This window comes from Drosophila teissieri, chromosome X (assembly GCF_016746235.2).
Source record: "Drosophila teissieri strain GT53w chromosome X, Prin_Dtei_1.1, whole genome shotgun sequence".
Lineage (NCBI taxonomy): Eukaryota > Metazoa > Arthropoda > Insecta > Diptera > Drosophilidae > Drosophila > Drosophila teissieri.
Window position 1 is genome coordinate 7891200 of NC_053034.1, and position 25096 is coordinate 7916295.

The 25096-nt window shown below is 44.1% G+C and overlaps 4 protein-coding genes across 7 annotated transcripts in view; 3 read left to right on the forward strand and 1 right to left on the reverse strand.

Annotated features, from left to right (window-relative positions):
* LOC122623396 (neuropilin and tolloid-like protein 2) overlaps window positions 1–10227 on the forward strand; it is an 86435-nt gene extending 76208 nt beyond the window's left edge. For 2 of the 4 annotated variants that reach the window (XM_043802536.1, XM_043802535.1), the window contains 3 exons: window positions 3201–3283; window positions 3357–3638; window positions 5085–9558. In XM_043802536.1, the coding sequence (XP_043658471.1) occupies window positions 3201–3283; window positions 3357–3638; window positions 5085–5844 (1125 nt within the window). In that variant the 3' untranslated portion in view covers window positions 5845–9558. Of the gene's footprint in view, window positions 1–842; window positions 2206–3200; window positions 3284–3356; window positions 3639–5084; window positions 9559–10100 lie in introns of those variants that run through there. The other 2 variants (XM_043802538.1, XM_043802537.1) reach the window with 2 other exon arrangements.
* Window positions 10228–10351: 124 nt separating this feature from the next.
* On the forward strand, window positions 10352–11640 carry LOC122624800 (putative uncharacterized protein DDB_G0274435). The gene is made up of 3 exons (XM_043804502.1): window positions 10352–11075; window positions 11265–11434; window positions 11520–11640. The coding sequence occupies exons 1-3, from the start codon at window positions 10384–10386 to the stop codon at window positions 11597–11599; spliced, it is 942 nt and encodes a 313-aa protein (XP_043660437.1). The 5' UTR covers window positions 10352–10383; the 3' UTR covers window positions 11600–11640.
* Window positions 11641–12557: 917 nt separating this feature from the next.
* Window positions 12558–12749, reverse strand: LOC122624096. The gene has a single exon (XM_043803535.1). It carries the CDS (start codon window positions 12747–12749, stop codon window positions 12558–12560), a length of 192 nt encoding a protein of 63 aa, XP_043659470.1.
* Window positions 12750–18297: 5548 nt separating this feature from the next.
* Window positions 18298–19629, forward strand: LOC122624852. The gene is made up of 4 exons (XM_043804585.1): window positions 18298–18599; window positions 18669–18835; window positions 18906–19180; window positions 19468–19629. Exons 1-4 carry the CDS (start codon window positions 18298–18300, stop codon window positions 19627–19629), a joined length of 906 nt encoding a protein of 301 aa, XP_043660520.1.
* The last annotated feature ends 5467 nt before the right edge of the window (window positions 19630–25096 follow it).

The following is a 25096-nucleotide window of genomic DNA, read 5'->3' on the forward strand; positions in this document are numbered from 1 at the left end:
GGTTACCAGCAAATCCACTGAGAGACATGATTAAATTATCGTTGACTTTTGTTGCACTAGCCCCCTTCCCCCTTCCCCCAGCTTCCAGTTGCCAGTTGCCAGCAATGGAATCGAAGATTCACCAGCCGGATGGGGGAATCGGGTGCTCCCCTCGGCCAAATCAGATTAGTTGCTGGGATTCGTCGGGGACTTATTGTGTGCATATTGCAAATATACTTTTGTGCTGATGCTGAGGCTGAGGCGATTGCCTTGGCTACCACTTTTGGTATTAAGAAAGAATTGCACTTATATTTCCCATAGTGAGAGAATTACTCAACGGATAACTGCGATTGCTGCACTTTTATATACATCATTTCTTATCTGTATGGATCAAATTGAGTTTTCACAACAAATAACTACAATTAGAATAATTCAATTGTTGACTGGGTCCTTTAAGAACTTTGATGAAACGCATATTATCATTTGATTGTCGTGATTGTGCTTATTAAGTAGCCAGAGTTGCCATTGTAATGCATGTAGCAAGTGACGCACACCCTCCTCTATCTATCTCGCTCTCGCTCTCGCTCGCTCGCTCACACACCCATCGCCACATGCATCAGTAGAGTTGTCTCGCTCTAGAGTTGTCTCCTCTCAATCTTCTCTTGGTTAAATCGGTGATGTGAAAAGCTCTCACTCTTTCTTTGTCCTTAAATCAACTTCTCTCTCTCTCTCTCTCTCTTTCACTCTCTCTCTATCTATTTCTCCCTCTTTCTTTCTCTCTCTACTCTATCTTTATCTCTCCCTTTCTCTCTCTCTCTCTCTCTTCTGCCTGTCTTCTCTTTCTGTTTGTGCTTCATCCACAGGAGGTGCCCGCGTTGAGTGACGGAATCTATCACATTGATTCCTTTATACTGGAAGCGCCCAAGAGCGCGATTTTCGTGGGATTACAGAATGATTTCATGTGCGATTTCTCCTACTCATCGGATGGGCAAATGGCGCCCAACGTGGGGCATGAGACCCTTGATGAGCAGGCCGCAATTGGTGGCGATTCCGACTTTGATTCGCACATGGACTCGCCCAAGCAGACGTGTGACTGTGATTTCGATTTGGATATGGATGTGGATGTGGATGAGGGCGAGCCATTGGAGGAAGATGACGTTGAGGAGGAGCTGGAGGAGGAGGAGGAGGAGCAGGAGGAGCAAGACCAAGAGCAGGAGCATCAGGTGGATCAGGAGCAGGAGTACGACGATGGAATTGGTTTCAGCTGCGACAGCGACAGCGGACTCACACTGCCCGAGGACGATGATGAGTTCGTCCTGGTCACCGGACAGTGTCTGCCCAGCAACTCCAGTCACTCGTGCAGCAGCTCGATGCAGTGCAGCAGCGGTTCCAGTGGCGGAACGGTGGCCACTAGCTCCTCCGCCTCCATGGAGCTGGACATGGTGCTAACACCGCCACCGCCACCAACACTGGCCAAGCCCAAGTCCGGCGTGCATCCCCTTAAGTTCCTGCACAAAATCATCTAGAAAAGATGCAATTTCATTCGAAATTTATTCGCTCACGTTTTGCGGTGCTGCTGCTGCTGCTGCTGCTGCATGCAAATCTGCATTGACATCATTAAAATCAGAAATCAACAATCAGGCTGGCAGAAAAAGAAGAGAAATGCGATACTCGGACCCATTTACCGTGTGACCCGACCTTTGCCTTGCCCACGTAGTTCGTGCTGAGTTCGCCGCAAAACCAGAACGCAGAAATAAGAACAAAATCAAATCCTGGTCCTTGGGGGGATTTGCAGTTCGGCATCGTTTTCCCCCTCATTAGTTAAGCTGCTAATTGTGCGGCGGGCTATATCCTAGATATATACACGAGTATATACATATACCCCCTTTAGGTAGGAGTACCCAATGCGACATTGGGCGAACATAGTTAACAGTATTATGGACATAACCTCATTAAAAGGCTTACAGTTTATAGAAAGTATTATGCGCAAACGAAATGCAACCAAAAGGTGGATCAAATATAGAAAAAACGAATAACGAGCATTAAATCTTGGCGCAAGGGAAAAGCGATTAATGTTTACAGAGCCCTTTGATCAACGTTTCTTAACCCCTAAGTAGCTATTGAAATTGTTATAATTTAATGTTCCCATTGGACGGACAATCGTGCAATGCAAAAAGCTAAGTAAATAGTTAACTGTTGGCTAAACGAATGGCTGCCAAAACTAATACCGCACAAGGACTATATATACGACTATATATATATATATATATGTATATGAAAAATAAATATCTAACAAAATGAAATGTGTACCGTGGGATCATTTGACTGTTAACTCCTGAATTGCCAATTACTTGCTGGCATTTGGTCAGACGGAGATAAAGATACAGATACTCGCCTGGATTTGTTTGGCTTGAATTTCCTTAGCGATTTGTATCGAATTTTTCCTCATTTTTCCCCGATTTCTTCTCCATTTTTCCATTATATTCCATTTTGAATGAGGGAATATTGCGCAGTAAAAGGAAATAATTGGCAAGGGAGACGACTGCAAGGTGCACGCAATGTTTGCCTTGCAGTTCATTATGAATGCATTTTTTGAGGTGCTTCCACTTGGGTGCTTGGTTGGTTGGTTGGTTGGTGGCCATCGAGATTTCCAGTGGCTGTGTTCGCTGTGTTGCCTGGTGGATGCAGTGCGTCCTTCATTATGCTGTATTTACGTATTAACGCTTCCTTTTATGCAGGCCATCAAGTGTCTTTCCCGGCTGGATTTAACCCCACTGACCTCCTTCTTTCCCCTTGCCCCTTTTCCCTTTTTCCCCACACTTGCACATTGCCAAAATCGATGTATTAATGAATGCATAAGTGAAAGAGTGAGAGAGAGAGCGAGAGAGTGAGTGAGAGGGAGAGAGAGGGCAACAAAGGGAGGCGGCGGCATCAGGTGGCAGCTGGCTTAATTACTCAGCCACGCCCCTTTGCCAGCCCCTGCCCATAATCCACAGTGCAGTGGGCTTTAAGGATATTATATTACAGACACTCCCGATGCGAGAATCAGGCTTAAGCCCGCCGCCCCTCCCTTCCCCCTTCCCTCCTTGCCAAATTAATTGAAAATATTTATTGTTATGCTTATTACATTGGTCTCTTCCCTCTCTTTCTCTCCCCCTCTCGCTCTCTCTCTCTCTCTCTCTCTCTCACTCTCTGTTCCTTGCAATCCCATACACCTGCAGGAGCACGTCCGCGAGTCGAAGGAGAGCAAGCTGGACGAGATGGGCCGCAACTCCAAGGGTCGTTCGCGGGAGAACATATCCAGGTGAGTCTACCCCCATCCCCATCATTTATTATGAATTATTACTTAACAATCTTATATTCCCACTCGATTGCAGGCAAAAGCACTCGCAGACCTCGCTGCAGATCCTGGACGATGTGTCCAGCCGATACTACCGCGAGGCGGTGCCACTGTCGACGCAGTCCAGCAAGGCGGACTTCAAGGAGAAGGAGCACAGCATCCTGCGCCGCCACGCGGACATGACCCAGACCAGTCTGTGCGGCGTTGGCGAGGATGATGGCGAATCCTCAACGACGACCACCGCCACACACGAGATGATGACGAAGGCGGCCATGTCGGCGGTGCCCTCCAATGCCTGCGACATGGGCTGTCAGACGCGGTGAGTTCCAGACCCATGCCCAGTTCCCAGCTCCAAGTTCCTAGCTCCCAGTTCCCAGCTCCCAGTTCCCAGCTCCAAGTTCCCAGCTCCCAGCTTTCAGCAGCAGTTCCACAATCGACCCAATGTATGCAGTCAAATAGATGCCAGCAAATTGCAAAGTCAACGGCGGGCAAACACTAAAAACAATGACATTGTGGAGCCGGGCGGGAGTCCTGGAATTCAGGAAGTTACACATGTACATATATAGTCGTATGTATGTATATATATGTACGCTGCTCGAACAACACAAATCGATGCAAATATTTGTATTTGCATGCGTCTTTATTGGATATGGCGACAGGTCCTGCACTGCTGGAGTTGTAGGATTCGGGAATGTGGGTTACCAGGATGGCGGAATGGCAGGATGCCAGGATGCCAGGATGCCAGGATGCTAGGATGCCAGGGGATGAAAGGATGGGTTAGTGGAATGGGTTGACAGCCAGGCAGGCAGACATGCAGACATACATAGGCAATGGCAGTCGGCAGGCCGACAGGCGGAATGCAGTGACACAATGCCGACGTGCCCCGATGAAGATGATTCATGCCACCAAATAGTGATGGGAACCAGTCACTGTCACTGTCACTGTCACAGCCAAACTGCTACAGGTTGTTCGCGGTGATTTATTATTAGGGGGCAGTTGGCATTTGGCATTTATCAATGGTGACAGTGTGCACAAGAGCACATTCAGATTTAAATGCCGCGCATTTCACAGATTTTTATTAAGATACAAGTTCAGCAAAACGATGAATTTGGTTCGAGTTTCAAACTAAAGATACATAGTTTAAGCCACATGGAACGTAATTGTTACGAATGGTCACTGGTCAGCACTGCCGAAGTGTTGGATGTGTCAACGGGATCCCCGTTTTAGACCATATGGCTGTGAAAGCCATCCGACGGATTCAATTCAGCTGATTGGCGCTCACAATGCCACATTGTGCCACAATCCCTGTCCCGCGGCTGCACAATCACCTTTGTGCTCGTCCCTCCTAAGTCACACTCAGAGAAAAGCACTAGTAATTAGTTGGTAATGTTTTATGCATATCGAGTTAGTTGGGCAAACTGTTGCATACTTTTGCGGGTACTTTTTACTTTGACTTCTGTAGCTGGGAGATTATTTATATATTATTTATATGTTTAATTGCAATGTTATGGTACTAGTACTGCATGTACGGATTCGCCGCTTTAATAAAACTAAATATTAAAAATAGCTTGGCATTGTTTGAGCTGTGTAACTAGGACCTGGTTTCTGGCAGTGTGCCCGCCGCCAATTGCCGTCGTGTGTGACTGACAAATATTAAAACGTTTCACTTTGCTTTCTCCCCCACTTTCTCCTTTCTCCTTTCTCCCTTCTCTTCTCTTTTCTCACTTCTCGCCACTCGCCACGCTCTTCTCTGCAATCTCCTCAGGGAATCGCTGTTTGTCAACAGTCCCGGAATTGGACCGTCGGCGGGTGCGGGTGTTGGTGTTGCCGTTGGCATTGGTATTGCCGTCGCTCCCGGCGGCGGTGTTGCCACGCTAATGAGACAAAAGTCCAGCTCCTCGTCGCTGGGCGGCAGTGGCGGCGGGGGGGGCGCTGGGGGCGGGGCCATGATGATGCCGCCCCCGCCGCCGCGCTTCTTCTCCACCTTTGGCTATGAGCCATCGGGATCGCCGGCGGTGGCAACGCTGACAAGGCGCAGCATGCACCAGCAACAGCAGCAGCAACATCCGCAGCAGCAGCAACAACATCCGCAGATGCTGCGCCAGGAGTCCATGGAGATGGAGGAGCGACACAGCGGCCGCTCGCACTACGGCGGCCTGCTGGTGACCTCGACGGCCAAGCAGCCGCAGGAGATCTGTCACCATCATCACCAGCATCAGCAGCAGCAGCAGCAGCAACAGCAGCATCATCAGCAGCAGCAGCAACATGCACAGCAGCAACAGCAACAGCAGCAACATGCACAGCAACAGCAGCAGCAGCGCATGCACCATGCACATCCGCATCCGCCGAGTATTGCTGCACGTTTGCCCGCGATGAAGGGGCATGCAACAGCCATGGGACAGACAACGATCCTGCCCGGCGGCAACAAGCAGCAGCATCAGCATCAGCAGAAGAACGAGGAGTCCAAAGTGTTTATCGACATACGGAATTCAGCGCCAGACGTGATTATCATGACGTCCCATTGACATTTAAGGATGGCCCGCCAATCAGCAACAACAACAACAACAATGGTAGAGAGCAGCAGCAGGAGGAGGAGCAGCAGGAGGAGGAGGAGCAGCAGCAACAACGGCGAAAAAAGGATGCGTTGCAGCAAGTGGACATCGGCCGACATATTAACCGCAGCCGCAGCGTCGCTGATGACACAACAAGGACACAGCAGCGGAGGCGCCTTGCAATCAGACAAGGGGGCGGTGGTGCTGCTGGTGGTTTTTCCCTACGCCCACCCACAGACACACACACACACTCACACACACACCCACACTCAGACACACCCAGCAGCGCCCACACATCCGGTACGCATACCACTGCACTCGTTGCGTTCTTAAAGCAAGGTGAACGCGTTCTTTTTTAAACTGCTGCAGTTGCAAGTTTTTCGCAACTTATCAGTAACTTTGAAACTTTATCAGTAACTATTGTTTTTCAAAAAGTTTTCCAACTGACTATATGGTATTTGGGAGCTGGCTTATGAGCGCAGGATGTACATATATGCAGTTGCGTTTAATTTAATTATGCTATTTCATATTTTCATACTCAACGGGTTACCTTTTGAATTGTACATATTTATTTCTATTGTTGCCTTTTGTTAAATATTCAAACATATACCACAACGCAGCAACTGTGTATATAAATGCAGGAAGCTTTTGAAGGAAGGAAGATTTGCAGAAAGATGGAGTTTATTCGAAATTTCCACACCAAATGCAGCATGCAGTATATAAAAAAATGGTGTAACAGGCAATTGAAGGGCCTTTAAGACGACTTAAGCCCACTAATAGCGAATAGCAAATAGCAAATAGCTAATAGCTGGACAGCAACTGGGGCTGACTGGGCAAGACAAATGGAAGATGTGTCCGCTGGCCAGCCCCTTTGCAATAGCCATGTGGGTAATATGAGCAGCTAAAGGGGGGGAAAACTCGGAAAACTCAGCGAAAGAGAGAGGGAGAGGGGGAGGGAGAGAGAGAGCTGTTCCAGTTGTCGTAGCCGACGGACCGCAATTGCTGGCGACATTTGCCGGACATTCTACGGCTGCGACAGCGGCATTTTCAGCTGGAAAACAATGCGAACGCAGGACACAGACACAGACACAGATACGGATGCGGATGCGGATGGGGATACGGATGCGGATCCGGATGCGAATGCAGATACAAATACATGGTAGTGGGAGTGAAAGTGGGCCGGACAGACACTAAGCAGACCGCTGACAACGTGGCGTATGAGCAACATGTTCCAGAACATTGTTATCGGACTCCATGCTAGCATTCTAGCAAACATACACCTTTCCACATTTTCACTTTTCCCGCAACCCGTTTGCAACCCGTTTGCAACCCTTTTGCAACCCGTTTTCAGCTTGCACAAATACTCGACAGGAACTTCTTCATTTACATGCATTGCGGACGTGGTCCATTTCACGACGATGTCGCGACCAGAGTCCATCCATCACGGGCACGTGCTCGTGGCTCCATTTCGCTCTTGGATCCTCCCACACTTGGGGTTGGGCATTTGGGGTTCCTACTGGTTCTGGTTATGGTACTGCTTCTGGCCCCTGCAACTGCCAACAAATAGTTTTTTTAATTGAAATCAGAGCGGTCCACTGCGCTAGTTACATAAAACTCATTTCTCCCCTCTATTCATAAACCACAGCAGGTCCCCATCCATTTGAACTCGTTAATTTATAATGACCAACGAATTTAACCAGCTGGTTTTTTAGAGTCAGCTTGTGTCCTTGGCAACTCAGCCATATATAGGGATATTCTTTAGTTTAAATATTGAAAACAGCCCAAATTTATAATACAACGTGTAACAGCGATCTTAAAGTTCATCTAAAACTATGTAAAACATACGTTTAAAGCTGAAAGGCCAAATATTTTTCCAACCCATGTTGACATTCGTGCGGCACTCAATGGGTTAACGAAGGACCTGGGTAATCTTTTTAGTTCATCTGCCATCCAAGTCCCTTTCAATTAGATAAATTAGCTGTGGCCACAGATATCTCCGCACCTGGAAAGCGGAAAATGGAAAATGGAATCCGTCGGTCCGCAATTAGCGTGGAAACCGTAATGCGGTTAGTTTTTGGGGTTTTTGGTTTTCGGTTTCTGGTTTTTGGGTATTCGGCTTGCAAGTTTCCAGTTGGCCAGGAGGATCATCCCCGCCGACCATTTGAGTGGTGGCTCCGATGGTGTAAATATTGTCGCAGCTGGCCAAAAAAGTGCTGGCTTCTGGCTGCTGGCTGAATGGCTTCTGAAAAAATAAAGATGGCAATGACAATGAGGTGGCGGGGGTGTGGCAAATCCATTTGATTGATTGAATTTAAAGAGCAGCGACAGCCACGCGGGAAAACGGAAAAGCGGGAAAGCGGCGGGGGAAAATTACAAGACCGCTGTCTGATAATGATAATGACGCTGTTCATGATGATGAAGATAATGATGATGGTGCAGTGCTGCACGATTTTTATGTGGCTCTGGGGAAAGCTCAAATCATTAGAGTGATTAAAGGTCGAGCTGACTTGACAAGAGTTCCTTTGACTTGACTCTCGGACCCTCATCAACTCCGAGCTCAGCTCTCAAATCAGTCATGCGAAATTCTCGAGTTCTAAATTCTGTCAAAATGTATTCAGGCAATTTTAATTTTTCGTTGAAAATTTATACTTGTATTTTTTTTGGTTAGCTATCTGGTAAATTTGTTTCACACTTCTATTAAGCACACTACGTATTTGAAGCATCTTGACCCTCATCATCTTGTGCCCAAAATCAGCAGAGGATAAAGCTTTCAGCAATTTATGCAAAAATATACCAAAAACCAAAAGTCAGCTATGTTTTTTGTGATACCAATTCACACTGCTAACATTTGTTTAAATTTTCGACCAAATCCAACACGTTTTTCAACACAACATTTATTTCTAAGACACGCAAAAACAATTGCAAACGATGTGTACATTTAAGTTTAGGAAATATTCTACACCATATTTTGTTAGCACTTCCAAACTAAAACTAAAAACTAAAAACTAATTCAGGACCCAAGGTTCCAGTTTAGAAAACACATCATCTTGCAAAATACGTATTTAAAGCCAAGGATCTGTTTGTACATAAAAGTAAGGAGAACATTTACGTTTGTTTTTAGGCTTAAACAATACCTACTTATAATTGTTAAATGAATTTTCTATTAATTTGTTGTAACCCCGAGAAGCGTAGTCAACTTTTTCTAGCTAAACTCTAAGATGAAATTTAGCGATTTTACTAAAGAAAACCAAAACCAGCATCAAGTAACTATACTAAAGTATAAAAAAACTAAAAGCTAAAAAAGTAAATCGATTACAATGTGTACTATAAGTCAGCTATGCCTAGGATTAAGTTAAATGTATATTTTTTTTTTTATATAAAAACATATACATAAATACTGAAAGTATCAAAATTAACTACAGAGAAACGCAGCATAACAAAAAAAAGAATATTTAAAACCTTGTCTTTTTTTTGTATTCAAAATGACTGCAAGCATTGTAATTGTAAATTGTCGAGCGACAAAAAATTGTATACACATACGAGCATTCAAATAAATACCTAAAAAAAATGCTTCAAAATGTATGGATTAAATGGATATGGCGAAAGAGATAAGAGCGTAGAATAGTGTGTGAGGATTTGTGGAATTGTGGATTTGTGAGTATCTGAATGTGTGTAAAATAAGCCCAAAAGCGGTCGAATAAAAATTAATTTTGTGGAAATGTGAACGCTGTTGTTGTCTTAATTCCCCGTTGCCAACTCAATCGCTCCCATCTTAGCCCGAAAATATGCCATTAGCCGGCCAAAACGGCCCAAAAGTAGATGACACTTGCGTGTGGATCCAGTGTGGATAAACCCGGAACCGGAGGCAATCGGATGGCCCAATTAGGGGGCAGCACCCGAAACGTATTCGCATTCGCATTCAGTTGAATCAGACCGCCCGGAGGCGTCACAATCACGGCCGAAATGAATAAAGTACGGGGTATGGCGAGTGGGCAGGGCGTGATGGGCTCTTTGGAAGGTTGGTAAGTGGAAGAATGGAAGAAATATCACTAGCACTTTATATTTCATTCAAATACAAGTGCATATATCGTTTAATTGGCAGCGATGAGATATGTTTGTTTCTCTCAATTTTACATTTTAACTTGTGTTTAAGTAAAAGAGCATTTTATCTCCTTTTCAGTCGAACTTTGATTAACTTTTTGTTGACTTGTAATTGATGTTTTTCGCAGCAATTACCTCTGGTATCGACGAGTCCATAACGAGTTCTAAAGGGGGCTAGTATCTTGTGCGAGTATCTGGCGGATAATCGGGCGTGTATCTGTATCTGGAGCTCGCAGTGCGAAATGCAAATTGCCGTGCGCATCGCCTTTGTTTGCCATAGATTTATGCACTCGGCCGATGCTGCGGCTGATTTGTGGCCAGCCGTGTGAATGGCCAGCTCATCGGAGTCAAGAGTCCCACATACATATATATAGTGGAGCACGTCGGAGGGGACGGTAGTCAGCGCCCAAGATGCCATCCAATCAGTATCACCTGCTGCAGCTGCAGCTGCACCTGCTGCTCTGCGCCTTGCTGCTGACCTGCAGCTGCACCTGCGGCCAAAGGACACCGGTTCGCGTTCCACCGCGGCAGCTGCAGCTGCCCAACTTTGGGGGCGAGAGCTTCGAGAGATTCGACACCGGAGCGGCAGCCACATCCACATCGGCATCGACGTCGAGCAGCGGAAGCAGCGAGAGCCAGGAGACCAGCGAGGAGATGCGGGAGCAGCTGAAGCAGCTGCTGGGCGACCAGCTGGCCACCGCCTTTGCCCCCCTGGGCACCACGCCGTTCACCAGGCGGCAGCCGGCCATTGCGTCGCCCAGCTCGGGGGCAGCTGCTCGTTCCCAGTTCGCCAACGATCCGGATCAGGGCCAGGAAGTGGAATCCCCGGAGCAGGACGGCGAGCAGCAGGAGGAGCAGGAGCAGGAGGAGGAGGAGGATGCAGAGGAAGAGGAGCCGGATCAGGAGCAGGAGGAGGCTACTCCGCAACCTCAGCCACAGCCACAGCCTCCCGCTCTTTCGCCGGTTGCAGGAGGCGCCGTGGAGCAGCCGTCTGGTGGTCAGGTGGGGGAGCAGGAGCAGGAGCAGGAGGAGGAGCTGGAGGACTATAATGCCTGGCGCGACAATTTCTATGAACTCAACGAGGACGGCAGCTACGTCTTTGGGTGAGTTTGCAGCCGTTACCAAAAAGCCGTTACCATGACCATTGAAAAGGCTTAGAACAGATTGCCAACCGGGCTAAGCCTGCTCATCTTGGACTTATTAGTAATTTGTAATAAGTTGTACTAACTGTTACATCAACTCGAACTGGTTAACTATATATCTAATGTTTGTTTGTTAATAACCACCTGCAGCTACTCCATTCCGCACGGCATCCGTCGCTTTGAGAAGGGCTACTACTCGGAGGAGCAGCATGGCCGGGTGGTCGAGGGCTTCTATGTCCAGCCGCGCCACGATGCCCAGGGCCTGAGATACGAGCTGCGCTGCTACACAGCCGACTCCGAGGGCTATCAGCCACTGCCAGGTAACGAATCTACCCTAGTTCCTATATATATATAGAGTATATAGTAGTTGAAGTGTGTTTAAATATGGACAACTATTTATTGCAGTGGAGTTCCTGAGGACGCCGCCCGTCGTAGTGCGCGATGCAGTGCCGCGTGTCAATTGCTTTCGAAATGCTAAGAAATAATATGGCAAAATAACCCGAAAATAAACAGGAACCAACCAACCAACGTGTGAAATGTAGTCTGGAAAAAAGAGTTTTCAAATTACACACATCTTAAGTAACTAAAGAAACTAGCAGTGTTGATTCATCGACTGTTTCAATTTTTTTGTGCACGAATGTAAATATATGTCTGAAAAATCTCTGCACTGTGCGATTAATTTCGAACTAAGCTAGCATAACTACTAGCTACAGAAAATGTGGCTTTAGTTGCTGGGAATCAAAACACAAGTTGCACACATAAATTGCAAATTATTAAGCTATAAGCCGCATAAATGGCATGGAGTTTACTTGCCTGAAATTAGGGGCATTCGACCGTATTTTGGCACACTTTATGGCCAAATTCCTTTAAGCCAAAAACAGGAAACCGTGCTCCATAAAGAACTTGAGCGCATAAGAAGCATAACAATCGCTTAACCGTCTTCGCGGGGCTTACCCGTACAGTCATCACTTCCTTGTTTGCTTTTGGCGCCGCTTTCTTTTCTTTTTTTTCGTTTCATTCATTTTGTTCGCTTTATTTTCGCCACTGTTTCTCAGCTGCCTTCGGTTCTCAGTTCTCGGTTCTCAGTTCTCAGTTCTCGGTTTCAAGTTTAATTCAAATGGCATTTCGAAATACTTTTTATTTGTTTTTATTGTCTTTTATTTTCGCTCGACTCCTTCTCGCTGCTCTTACTCGCTCTACTACAGAGAGAGAAAATGTTGAGCGGGCTTGTTAATAATTATTGGTATTTACTAATTTTACAGCTCCATTAAAACATCAATTTGTATTTACTAATTTTACAGCTGCATTAAAAATCAACTTAATATATAGATAACAGCAAAAGATAGATATAAATATAACATAGTTGCTTCATCGTATAGGATTTTATTAGAAAATCGAACTTTTGAGTAAAATGAGGCGCAGCTTTTCCCATCACCCGCCTTTCTAACACCCGCATTCTCGGGCTGCCCCACATTTTCTCGCCGTGTACGCAACCCACCACGGGCAAACGAGATTTGTAGCTATGTGTGGGCTTGGCGTGGCTTTTGCGGCGTCCCTGACGCGGAGCGGTATTCCCACAGTTTTCAATTTTTGGCGATTTGTTGCGGCACTTAACGGTTGTTTGTTAGCTGTCATTGTTGTTGCTGATGAAGCGCCTTTTGTCTCAACTTCCCGCCGCATCTCCTGCTCTTTCGCCAGCCTTCTGCCCACCGGTACAGGTCGACCTCGCCCAATGGATTCTTCCTTTGCCTCTTATCTACTAAGCTATTAGGAAAAACAGCGTTTTTTATGAGAAAAATGGCTAAAATGCACTTAAATATGGAATGTTATACCTCGCTGAGCTCGTAATTGAATTCCCAATCGATTGGCGTTCAAATTTGGAGATCTTAATTTTTTGGATTTTTTTCGAAATTTTGATGATGGTACCCCTTACAAAAAATGCAAAAATTCGGCCAAAATTTATTTTAACAAAGTCGGTCAAAAAGTTACATTTATAGTTAGTATTGGTAATTAGGACTAGAAAACTGTAATTCTTTCATCTCTATGACCACTTTTGGCCAAGTTATGATAAATAGCCTCAGAGTAGATATAGCATTTTCGCCAAAAGTCGTTTTTTCCATTTTTTGTCATAAAATATTCAGTTTTTTTTGCCGAAACTTTACAAATAATTGTCTGAATATGGAATGTCATATATCGTTGAGCTCGTAATTAAATTCCCAATCGAACTGTATTCAACAATTAAAATGTATTTTTTTTGCAAATTTTAATGATGGTACCCCTTACAAAAAATGCGAAAATTTGGCCAAAAATTATTTTGACAATGTCGTTCCAAAAGTTATATGTTTGGTTAGTATTGGTAATTAGAAGTAAAAAGATGTAATTTTTTTAACTTTCCGACCATTTTTGGCCAAGTTATACCGAAAATACCACCCGCACCCCGCACCCATTTTTTTGCAAATTTTAATGATGGTACCCCTTACAAAAAATGCGAAAATTTGGCCAAAAATTATTTTGACAAAGTCGATCAAAAAGTGATTTGGTTGGTTAGTATTGGTAATTAGAAGTAAAAAACTGTAATTATTTTAACGTTCCGACCATTTTTAGCCAAGTTATACAGAAAACACCAATTGTAAATATTGCCGAAAAACGTTTTTCTGTTTTTTTGCGTATTTATTTTCACTATTTTTATCACAGCATTCGAAATAGTGGTCCAAATATGGAATGTTATACCTCGTTGAGCTCGTATTTAAATTTCCAATCGAACTGTATCCATAGTTGAACACTCTATTTTTTTGCCATATTTTGCAAATTTTAATGATGGTACCCCTTACAAAAAATGCAAAAATTCGGCCAAAAATTATTTTAACAAAGTCGGTCAAAAAGTTACATTTATAGTTAGTATTGGTAATTAGGAGTAAAAATCTGTAATTCTTTCATCTCTATGACCATTTTTGGCCAAGTTATGATAAAAATCGTCATAGAAAATATGGAATTTGCGCCAAAGTCGTTTTTCCCATTTTTCGTCATTAAATAATCAGTATTTTTTCCACAACTTTGAAAATAATTGTCTGAATATGGAATGCCATATCTCGTTGAGCTCGTATTTAAATTTACAATCGAACTGTATCCATAGTTTAAAACTCTATTTTTTTGCAATTTTTTGCAAATTTGGATGATGGTACCCCCTACAAAAAATTCGAAAATTTGGCCAAAAATTATTTTAACAAAGTCGATCAAAAAGTGATTTCGTTGGTTAGTATTGGTAATTTAGGAGTACAAAAATGTTATTCTTTTAGATTTCTGACCATTTTTAACCAAGTTATACAGAAAACACCAATCATAAATATTGAATTTTTGCCGAAAATCGCTTTTTGGTTTTTTGCGTAAATATTTATCAGTATTTTGATCATAACATTCGAAATATTAGTCCAAATATGGAATGTCATACTTCGTAGAGCTCGTATTTAAATTTCCAATCGAACTGTATCCATAACTAAAAACTCGATTTTTTTGCCATTTATTTGAATTTTTGATGATGTAAAAACTGTTTCAAATTCATGTGTGACCATTTTAAGCCAAGTTTTCATAATAATACCATTCGAAAATACTGATAACTTGGTCCGAAGGCGTTGTTCCTGTTAAGGAGGCCTGCCTGTGTAAGCTGTGGTGGTTGCTCCTGTGTTTTTCTTTCGCGACTATCCCAAGACGGACGCGCAAATTCTGGGCAAATTGTTTGGGCCAAGTCGCCAGAAGGGGTAGCCCGCATCCGCATCTACAACCGCATCCACATCCGCAACCGCACACGGCGTATCCCCAACCGAATCTGGTGCCACATCCGCGGGTCCCCAAAGTTTGCCTGACTCTGGCTTAAATACGAATTTGCCTAAATCAACAAACGGCGAGAACAGAACATTTTGTGTGTCTTCTTTGCATTTGAAAAGTAAAAAGTAACAAGATTTCATTGTGGCTCATATTGTCCCGTCTATTTGCATATCTTGCGCGTGGCTTTATAGCGCTATATACGGGCGTAAATAGATATATATATGTACCGACCTTTAGTATTATATAGTCAAGCCACACGATGGCGGGAGGGGGGAGGCAGGAGGGGAACCACAAATGTAAAGAAAAAACAAAAACAGGTTCATTTAGCTCACGTTTTGAACTTTCAGCGATTGATCGTGATTTTTATTGTGGTTTCTATTTCTATTTCTGTGGCTGTTTTTGTTGCTGTTTTTGTTGATGTTTCTGTTTGCTGTCATTTGCATGAGTCAACCACGAGTGAAAAAAGACAATTTCTAAACAAATAAATACTATTAAGTGCCATACTGCCTTAATGTTGTTTGGCTATATGTGTCGTTTGCAAATACAAACAGTTGGATATGTTAATTTTAAAGCCAGTTTTTATATGGGTTATGCAAACAAATGGAAGTCTAAGAAATAGGTCATTGAAATTGCAATAAATCATGATACACATACTAAGAAATTTTCGAATCCGTATTCTAAACATTTTCCACGGAAAGCCACACAGAAAAATGGCATTTTGGTCAACTGAAAATCATGAAGTAATCAACTTAAAGCGAAACTTTGTCGGCCAAAACTTTTGCAGATACCACGATGCTCACAATCAGATACACAGATAAATGGGCTCGGGCTACAAACTTGGCTATAATTGAGCAATTTACACCACAACAAGGACACTGGACAGTGGGAAAGTGGGTGTATTTTCTGGGTGGATTTTCTTCATTTCATTTCGTTTCAGTTTTTGCGTGTCTTTTGGGTGTCTAGAAGGTCAGTTGGCAAGACGAATGGGGGAAAGTTTGCCCCGGAGCATCAAACAGTGCTGGAATGTGATAAAAATGCCGAGATTATGTAACCGAAATACTTTTAAATCGAAAACGAGCAATATAAATTCATGGCTTAGACACTTGAAAATGCCAACGATGGGCGGTGGTGGTGGGACACTACTTGGCCCATGGCTATAAGGAATGGTGGCTTTTCCCCACTGGGAAATGGCGAATGGGAAATGGGAAATGAAATATCGTGAACACATGCCGAAAGAGAGGGCAACAGACAAAGGGACAGAGATGCAGCATGGGGCATGGAGTATGGGGCATGGAGCATGTGGCATGAAGCGACATGGAGCTGAGTTTGCCATTTTTCGGTTTGGCTCTAAACAATATTTTATACTTACGAGCATATACTACGGGCTGAAGATATTTATTAGTTTGTTGTGCGCATCGCTCCCAATTTCAACTGCACATTCGAAGCTCCACTTTACGACGCCTCTGGCATTTACATGCGAAATATCTTAAGTCCCTGCCATTAAAACTCAAACGAATGCGATAAGATCGCCATTGGTAACTCCATCGGCGTCCGTTAGTCGGCACCTTAATACCTTGATAGTCTGAGATGTCAAAAATGAGTAAAAAAAGTAACAAAATAAAAATTAAACGAAAAGTGGGGGAAGTGTTTCCTCGTAAATTCGTACATTTATTAATTACGCACGCAGTTTGACGGACTCTCGAGCGTTTAATCAGCCAAATTGATGATGCTCTTAACCCTTGAGTGTGCGCTGTGCTTTTTGCGACCTCTCGCCTGACTCCGACAAGAAATCCGACTTAATCCCATATATGAAGTGCCAACGATCGATCACAGGTTTGTGTATCGCAGGAATTTGCATTATAAGATTGATCATTAATTATGCCGAAATTGATCAACATACATATGAATAGGAATTTGTTTCATTTATCAATTAAAAGAGTGTCATTTCGCCAAAACATTAATCATTTGAAATATTATTTGATTTTCGTTTTGTTTGTTACTTTCTATACCAATCATTTGTAATATTATTTGATTTTCGTTTTGTTTGTTACTCTTTATACGAATATGCACTAGGCACTAGTAAACAATCCTCCTCATATCGCTGTCAAATTAATGCCATCACACACAAAAGCCGAGTAAGACATAAATATCCAACCCAGCGGATGCGATGGATGCCAGCTGAAGTCCGGAGTCTGCACTCTGAAGTCTGAAGTCTGGCATTTATCACACACTCGTGTCCCCATGGGTTAAGCAATTAGGGGCAGCTGGAGACGCCCACACGGGGCAGCCAACCAACTCGATGGCCAAAAGGAGAAAAGCCCCCTGAATCTGAATCTGAATGGGAATCGGAAAGGGGAAGGAAAGATGTGGGACGATGACGCGACTGGTCAATGAACCACGTCGATGGCAGTCAGTTGGGGATCGCAATCGGAATCGGAGTCGGAATGGGAATCGGGATCGGTGTGAGTCGTCCTGCATCTGCGCCTGACACACTATATGGACTCGGACAAATAATCAAACAAACACAAAAACACAAAAACACAAAAACGGAGTGAGCGGAGTTCAGGAAGGCCGAAGGATCTGACGCGTCGGCCCAGAAACGCTGTCAAAGTCACAAAAGCCAGCGTGATGACGCCTCACAAAAACCGAAAAAACCAAAAAAACCGAAAAACCCGACAAAAGACAGGAGGGGGAATGGAGTCAGAGTTTTGGTGGTCAGAGATGGCTGTTTCTCGGGGGGAATAAAGAGGCGCCTTTAAAGGGTTAACCACAAAGACAGCGCACAACAAATGCCAGTGTAATTATTATGAATGAATTTTCTGTATTTGCTGCATTGCCTTTGTGTTCCAGAATAGGTATGAATTTTCTCAACTAAGCTAGAATTTAGCTAATTTTAAGTGGAAAGCAAATGGTAACTTAAAACTTGGTAGCAAATGGCCTGTATTAATGCTGATTGATTTTAATAAACACTTAATATTTTTATGTGAAAAACAGCCAAATCAGGCAGCTCTGATTGCGAGATTGTGAGATTTTGAGATTGTGAAGAGCAGTCTGATAAGGAAGGAACATGAAGAGGTGTGGGAGTTGGCCACCAAAGCCATTGGCATTGCCAAATCATTGGCATTGGGGTTTTGGCCAACAGAGAGGGGGCTTTATTATACTTCAGAACCAGCCTGTTGTCGGCCTTTCTTCATTTGTCTTGCCACTTTCTTGTTCCTGCTTTGCGCACGGACATCTTTCATCTTTAGTGCCGAAAGACTTCACTCGAGTGGTCTGCTTCTTGTTCGATGGATTTTGGGTATATAAACGCCAGCGCAGCGGCCCAATGCCACACAATCAATTATCGAATTCTGAGTGCAACATGCTCGCACATTTGAAGCACATCTATGCCGGTTCACTGCTGGCAGTTAGCCTGGCCATCCTGCTGCTCCTTCAGCCGGTGGATGCACGCTGGACCCGCAGACCCAGGCGCACCACCACGCCCAGGAGCACCACCACCAGGAGCACCACCGCCACTCCGGATCGCCACCAGCACGTGCACCACTGGCCGCCACTGGTGGCACCACCGGCGCAGCCACAAGTAGTTGTGCCACCCAGTGAGACTAGTCCGCGTCTCGTCGATAGCTTCGATCAGAGATCCCTGGATGGGCAGTACGAGTTCAGGTGAGTTGTAATGGAATATAGAGTTGCACTAACTGCAGGTTATTATATATTCCTAAACTATTTATAAAGATATCAGCTGGATAATGGCAACACACGCTATGAGCGCGCCTACTGGCTGCCCGTGGGCAAGGATCTCGTGCTGGCCAAGAAGGGCTACTACTCGGTGCCGCTGCCCAATGACAAGTACTCCACGGTGTTCTACACCGCCGATCATCGTGGCTACCACGTGGACAGGCGTGAGTTCACCCCCCCCCACCCCATGTCCATTCGCAGGCGAAACCGCTAATGAATTTATCCAAAACGCAGAGACATTATCCGCAGAGCAGCCGCTGCTGCCGCGCAGCCTGGAAGTGCCCGGCGTGGAGAGGATTGTGGACTCCGGAATGGGCTCCGGCATAGCCACGGGTATGGGTACGGGTATGGGTACGGGTTCGGGTACGGGGACTAAGCGAAATTCAATAAGCGACCCGGAGCGTAACGAGCTGCCTGTGGAAGTGGATGCGGATGCGGATGAGGACGTAGATGCGGATGTGGATGTGGATGTGGACGCAAGTGACGCTGCCACCGAGCTGGTTCCTAACGTAAGTGCCATCGGGGTTTAGCTTTCCTCGAGGATTCGGTGCCTCCATCATATGAGTACACAGAGAAAATTATTTAACTGGGAATATACCTAACGCGTAAATGAATACTTTGAAACTAACTTTAAATTTTAGACACTTTTCTAGCAACAGCTTAATAACTTTTATCAGAGTAAATATAACTAGTAGTAACCTCTAAGCACTTTGATGTTAGGGAACTTATAAACTTGTGTGCTATGATATTTGATTTGATTAAATTTTCCACTGTGCATTTGCCCCTTTTGCTGCAGGCTGTAAACCAAGTCGAAACCGAAACCGAGCCATCAACTTTGGCCAACGACATTTTGGCAACTGAAACACCAGCCGACAGCCATGATGATGATCACGATGATGGCGATGACGATGGTGATGGCGATGAGGATGTTGCTGATGATGAAGGCGCCTCAAACTGAAAGCCCGAACATTAGAGGACATTTCGGCATACAGAGGATGCGGATGAAGATGGGGATTGAAACTGGCAGGGGAAGTGGCACACACTTGGCTGACTCGCAGCTCGCTCTACTTGCTGCAAATCAAATTGAAAACAATTGTTGCAGTCACCAGTCCGACACAGTTGAGTTGGCCAGTAGTCACCATGTATCCCATGGAGAAGGAGCAGGAGAAGCAGCAGGAGAAGGAGCAGTAGGAGCAGTCAAGTCGACTCCACTTAACTCCATCTTCATCTTCGTCTTGGAATTCCGGGGGAATGTGTCTCAATTGCTCGCTTGACAGCTCCTTTTAGGTCGCTTTCTTTGTTTTCTCTATGTGTGAGATGATATATTTTTTTTCAATATTTAATAAAAATAAATAATAAATGTAGGATATGAACTTGAAGTGGCTTTTAACTCAAGCTGGCTAATAACTTAAAGAGGCGTTGGGCGATTATTGCAAAGAGGCGCAAGAAGGATTAATATATTTAATTTAAATAGATGACCAAGTATTTTACATTCTATTTACATTTATACGCAGCTTAATGGATCTGTGTTCTCTAACATGGTCAATATGTAATGCTTTTAAAGTGTGAATGACCCATAAAAGGTTATCATCTTGCTGCGAAATTACATCGTGTTCAGAGACGGAAAACGGAAAACGAGGTCCATTGAAGCAATTTCAAATAGTTTAGAGGTGTCATAGCCCATTTCAATGGCCAGAGGGCCAAAGCCCAAAGGCGCCGTGTGTGTGATGGCCAAAAGATGAGACATTATGAGGCAAGCACATTCGAGCCTCGATTTGCCAGCTGCCGACTGACTGTCTTTTGTGGGCCCAGCTTTTGGTGCTGCGCTGCTTTCAATTTAAAATGGTTTCTGGAAAAATGGAAAAGGGGAAAAGTGGGAAAGTGGAAAAACGCCCCAAATTGGGTGGTGCAAAGACGTATAGTGATGGAGACGATGGTCGGAGATTTGTTGGCGGCAAATCGGTGAGCATTCATAAAACTTCTCCATCTCTGGCCCAGCCATTACCCGCCGCCAACTGCATGTTCATGTTCATGAGTCCTGTAAGACTCGACGTCGCTTTCTCCGCTTTCTCCGCCTTCTCCGCCACTCGCCCACCAGCAGGTGCACATATGCTCGTAAAATGCACAGCACACTGCGAGAAAATCCCATTGCCAATTGCCGCATATATACAAATCACAGCAGTTACAGTTTCATTTGTAATGTGCATAAAATGCATATATTTACATATATTTTCGCACTGCCCCTTGAGTATATATACATAATATTATAAGTATAAGTATATAATATTTCCTATATTGAATATTCATATTTTCATTATATTCATATTTTCATAATATTCATATTTTCGCTGAGTGTCAAGTGAATCGGGCAGCGTTCTGTGGCAGGATAACTGCAGCTATTCATTTCGCTACTAATCCAATGCGGGCCCGGGATTCGGGTTGGTCCTTTTAGCCGCTCCTTTAGCTCAACCTCCCCCCCTCCACCCGCCATCGTCCTGCTTCCCTTCGCTGTCCTTGGTCCGTTTTGTATTTACGACTCAGCCATGCCCACGTAATGAATGGCAGGACCTCCAGCTCCTCGGGCGTGTGAATGAATTGACTGTGCAAATGGCTGAATGAATGAATGGATGAACCAATGCGAATGCGAATACGAATGCGAATGCGAATGCGGGCGGGATATGTTTTCTTTTTGTGTTTTTTTTCTTCTTTTTTTTGTGGCCTGATTGGGGGGCGGATCGATGGGCAGCGTGAGTCACGGCGCCATCTCTGGGCAGGAGGCATAACCTTGGCTGCACTCCACCCAAACCCACTCCCAATCCCACTCCCTATCCCATTCCCAATCCCATTTCGCCCAGTTCCTTTCTTAATTTTATGTGCGTCGCCTGCATCAAAGTTTACACATTTGCCACACACACATTTACTCTCTCTCTGCCACGTGAAGCTCCATAAAAGCAGCGGCATTGGGAATGAAGATTGAATGGACTTGCCACTGGATTCGCAGCTCATCCCGCCCAGCAACTGTCCCAGAACAGAAGCTCACAAGCACAGAAGCACATTAGCATTTTGCAGACAGGATCCGCACAATATGATGGATTACCCCCACCCAGCAAAAATATCACAATTTTGTTAATGCGAATTCGCCGGACGCACAGAGAAAAAGCAGAAGAGTTGTCAAAGGTAATTCCAAATAGTATTGCTTTGTACTTTATAAATTGGCTATAAATTATGAAGGCATTTTTGTTTGCGGTGCACAAATAGCAAGGACGCACTTGTGGCTATTTATAAGGTGCCATGGGTCATCGATGACCCTTGTGCCGGGTTAAATATAAAATATATGTAAATACTCACACGGACCCTTAACCCTTAACCCTTAACTCCATCATTTTCCCATTTGGCCAAATTAATTTATCTTCATGAGCACTCTCCACAAGGCAAAAACAACAACCAAAATACAGAATAAAACTGAAAACCAAGTAGGGATTGGGAAAACAAAACTCATAGAGGTCCTCCAGGGACCTGACCCATGTCCAAAACGAGCTCGGCCGCCGTATTGTAAATAAGTAAATAGGAAAATAAATAAATAAATTGAGTAATGGCCATAATTGACGTGTCGCATGAAAAATTCAAAGCGCCAACACACAAATTGAATGAGAATGCGAATGCGAATGGGAATGGGCGAATGCCCAGCCATTGAACTTCAGTTGAACCCCAGTTCCAGATCCGTTTCAATCTCATCTTGGCCAAGTCAGAAAGCCAGGCCGAAACGAAGCCGAAACGAAGTTGAAGCCGCACAGAAACTGCGTGTGTGAGTGACTGCGGCATTTTCCAGATTTATATCGGGGTTATCAAACCGCCAAGCACAATGAGACCACACTCGCACACACATAGTGCACACACCAAATGCCAAAATAAAATAAAAAACAAAAAAGAAAGAAATCAAACGGAGTTTGGCTCTAAAAAACGGCCAAGATATTTGTTGGTTTTTAGTAAACGAGGCACATACCATCGCAGGGAGGGGAGAAGGGGAAGGGGAAGTCAGCGGATAATATCTGAGGTTGTTCGGCAAACATTCTACATGGGAACATTCTCAGACAGTGGGTTTAAATATTTAATGCCACAAAGCACACACACATGCAACATACATCATACATCTAGGAAATGAAATGAAATGGTTTCAAGAACTGCCAACTAATCGTCATTGCAAAAAAGATAAAAGAGCGAGGAGAATCATATTGCACAGTATCTTTATCCTCTTATCCTTTTATTTGCTGTATTTACTTGTAAAACCTATCTTTATCCTCTTATCCTTTTATTTGCTGTATTTACTTGTAAAACCTATCTTTATCCTTTTATCATTTTATTTGCTGTATTTACTTGTAAAACCTATCTTTATCCTCTTATCCTTTTATTTGGTGTATTTACTTGTTAAACCTATCTTTATCCTTTTATTTGCTGTATGTTAAATTTGGTATTTAATTTCCTTGCCTCACTTATTTCTCGCACTGTACCGCAAGCACTGAACTCTCCACGCCCCCAATAAAGTATTTCTATTTATGCAGTCAGTTAGGTATTCCGTATTCCAGTTTATCAAAAACAAGACTCCATCTAATCTTGAGATTAATAATGCGGCTCTGCGTAAATTTCAATTGTGCCCACAGGCACACACACATACACACAACCACACACACACACACAACAACACACACACAGACACACACACATGGTGTGCGCAAAAATGTAGATTTAATGGGGGGACCTCAGCTGCAATTTCGACCACGGTCAGCAAATTCCGGCAGGAAGTGGGGCAAGTGGGTTAAAAAGGGAGCCACAAAATGGGGCAGTGACTGTGGCATGGCCCCTTTTTATGGTTAGAATTTTATTGACTCGGATTAGTCGGGAGTCCGCATCTCGCATTTCGCATGTCGCATATCCGTAAGATACACATTAGGTGGATAAAGTGAGCTGCTGCACGATTGCAACGTTTTGGCCAGATTCCCTGCCATATTTTCGGTAATTGAGAATTGTGAATTTCGGCCCGGCTTAGCCGCCTAATAAATTTATGCAAGCCCAGTTAGAGAGATACAAATGTATCTGCCGGGCATCTGTGGCAGCTCCCTCCCCCATCCTCCATCCACCGGGAGAATGGAGTTGCATCTGTTTGGTGGGATGGTTGAGTGGAGTTATGTTGCATTTGCATGTAATAGTAATGAAACGAGCTACAGAGGCCATTTAAGTCTGCCTCAAATGAAGTATCAATGGATAATAGTCGAAGCACAGAGATCCACATTTCTAATAACATTTTCTTTCCGTGTATCTGCAGCAAGTTTCGTTGTTAGCACGTCCCTTTCCCTCTGCTCTCTATTCCCGGTATTTGTTTATCATTGCCGTTTTTTTTATTTTGCACAGGCACTCAGCTTGCGGATTTTATAATTTATGCAAGACACCAAACAAACTCAGCTTAAGTCTTACAAATTGTTTTGAGATGCTCGGCATATCACATCAAGAAAAAAACGCACAAGCCCTCTGCTGGAAATCTGTATCTGAGTTTTGAAGAGCACCGCAAAAATACAACAAAAAAAAACACGAGGAATAAAACAGAAAAAATAAATAAAAAAAAGGGGAGAGGGCGGGACGTGATTTGATGGGAATTATTCCATTGCCGGCAACAGGCAGCAGACTCAAAGCCGCAAAAAAGTGGGCAAAGTGGGCAAAGTGCTCCAGACCAGACCAAACCAGACCAGACCAAAAGGTAGCTATTCCCGAGGAGTCCCAAGTTTTTCGGGTGGAGGGGGGCAGTGTAAGCAGGGGGGCGAAGGGAGGGTCCACAGCAAGTTGTATCTCGGAGATGTCATGTCACGTAGCAGGCAGCGCTACATGGACCATTCATACAAATTTTGTTTTATAAGCCACTTTTATACGTTATTTGTGTGTAACTTGGTTCAAGCGCAGCTCCAACCCCGTGTGTTTATCTCCAGCTCCATCTGTATCTGTATCTTTAGCTGTAGCTGTAGCTGTATCTGTAGCTGTATATGTATCTTTAGCTGTAGCTATAGCTATGTCTGTATCTGTAGCTGTAGCTGTATCTGTATCTTGGCTGGGCTTACTTTTTTGGGCCATTTCATTGCCGCAGCTGTAGATTCACTTGCGAGCAATTGCGAGTTACAGTGGTTTAGGGCCATGAAGTTGCCAGAAGTTGGTGAAAAGTATTCGTGTCTATCATACAACTAATGCAGAAATAGCGAAAGTTACTGCGGATCCTTTGACTACTTAATAATGCTAGCAAGCTGTCAAAGTTATGAGCTATTGTATCTATTAGCTACTTAATTATTATCAGGTGCTTATTTCTATTAACACAACTATATTATAGCGAGTAGTGTGTTGATTCTAACAACAGTACTATATTATATAGAGTAGTGTGTTTATTG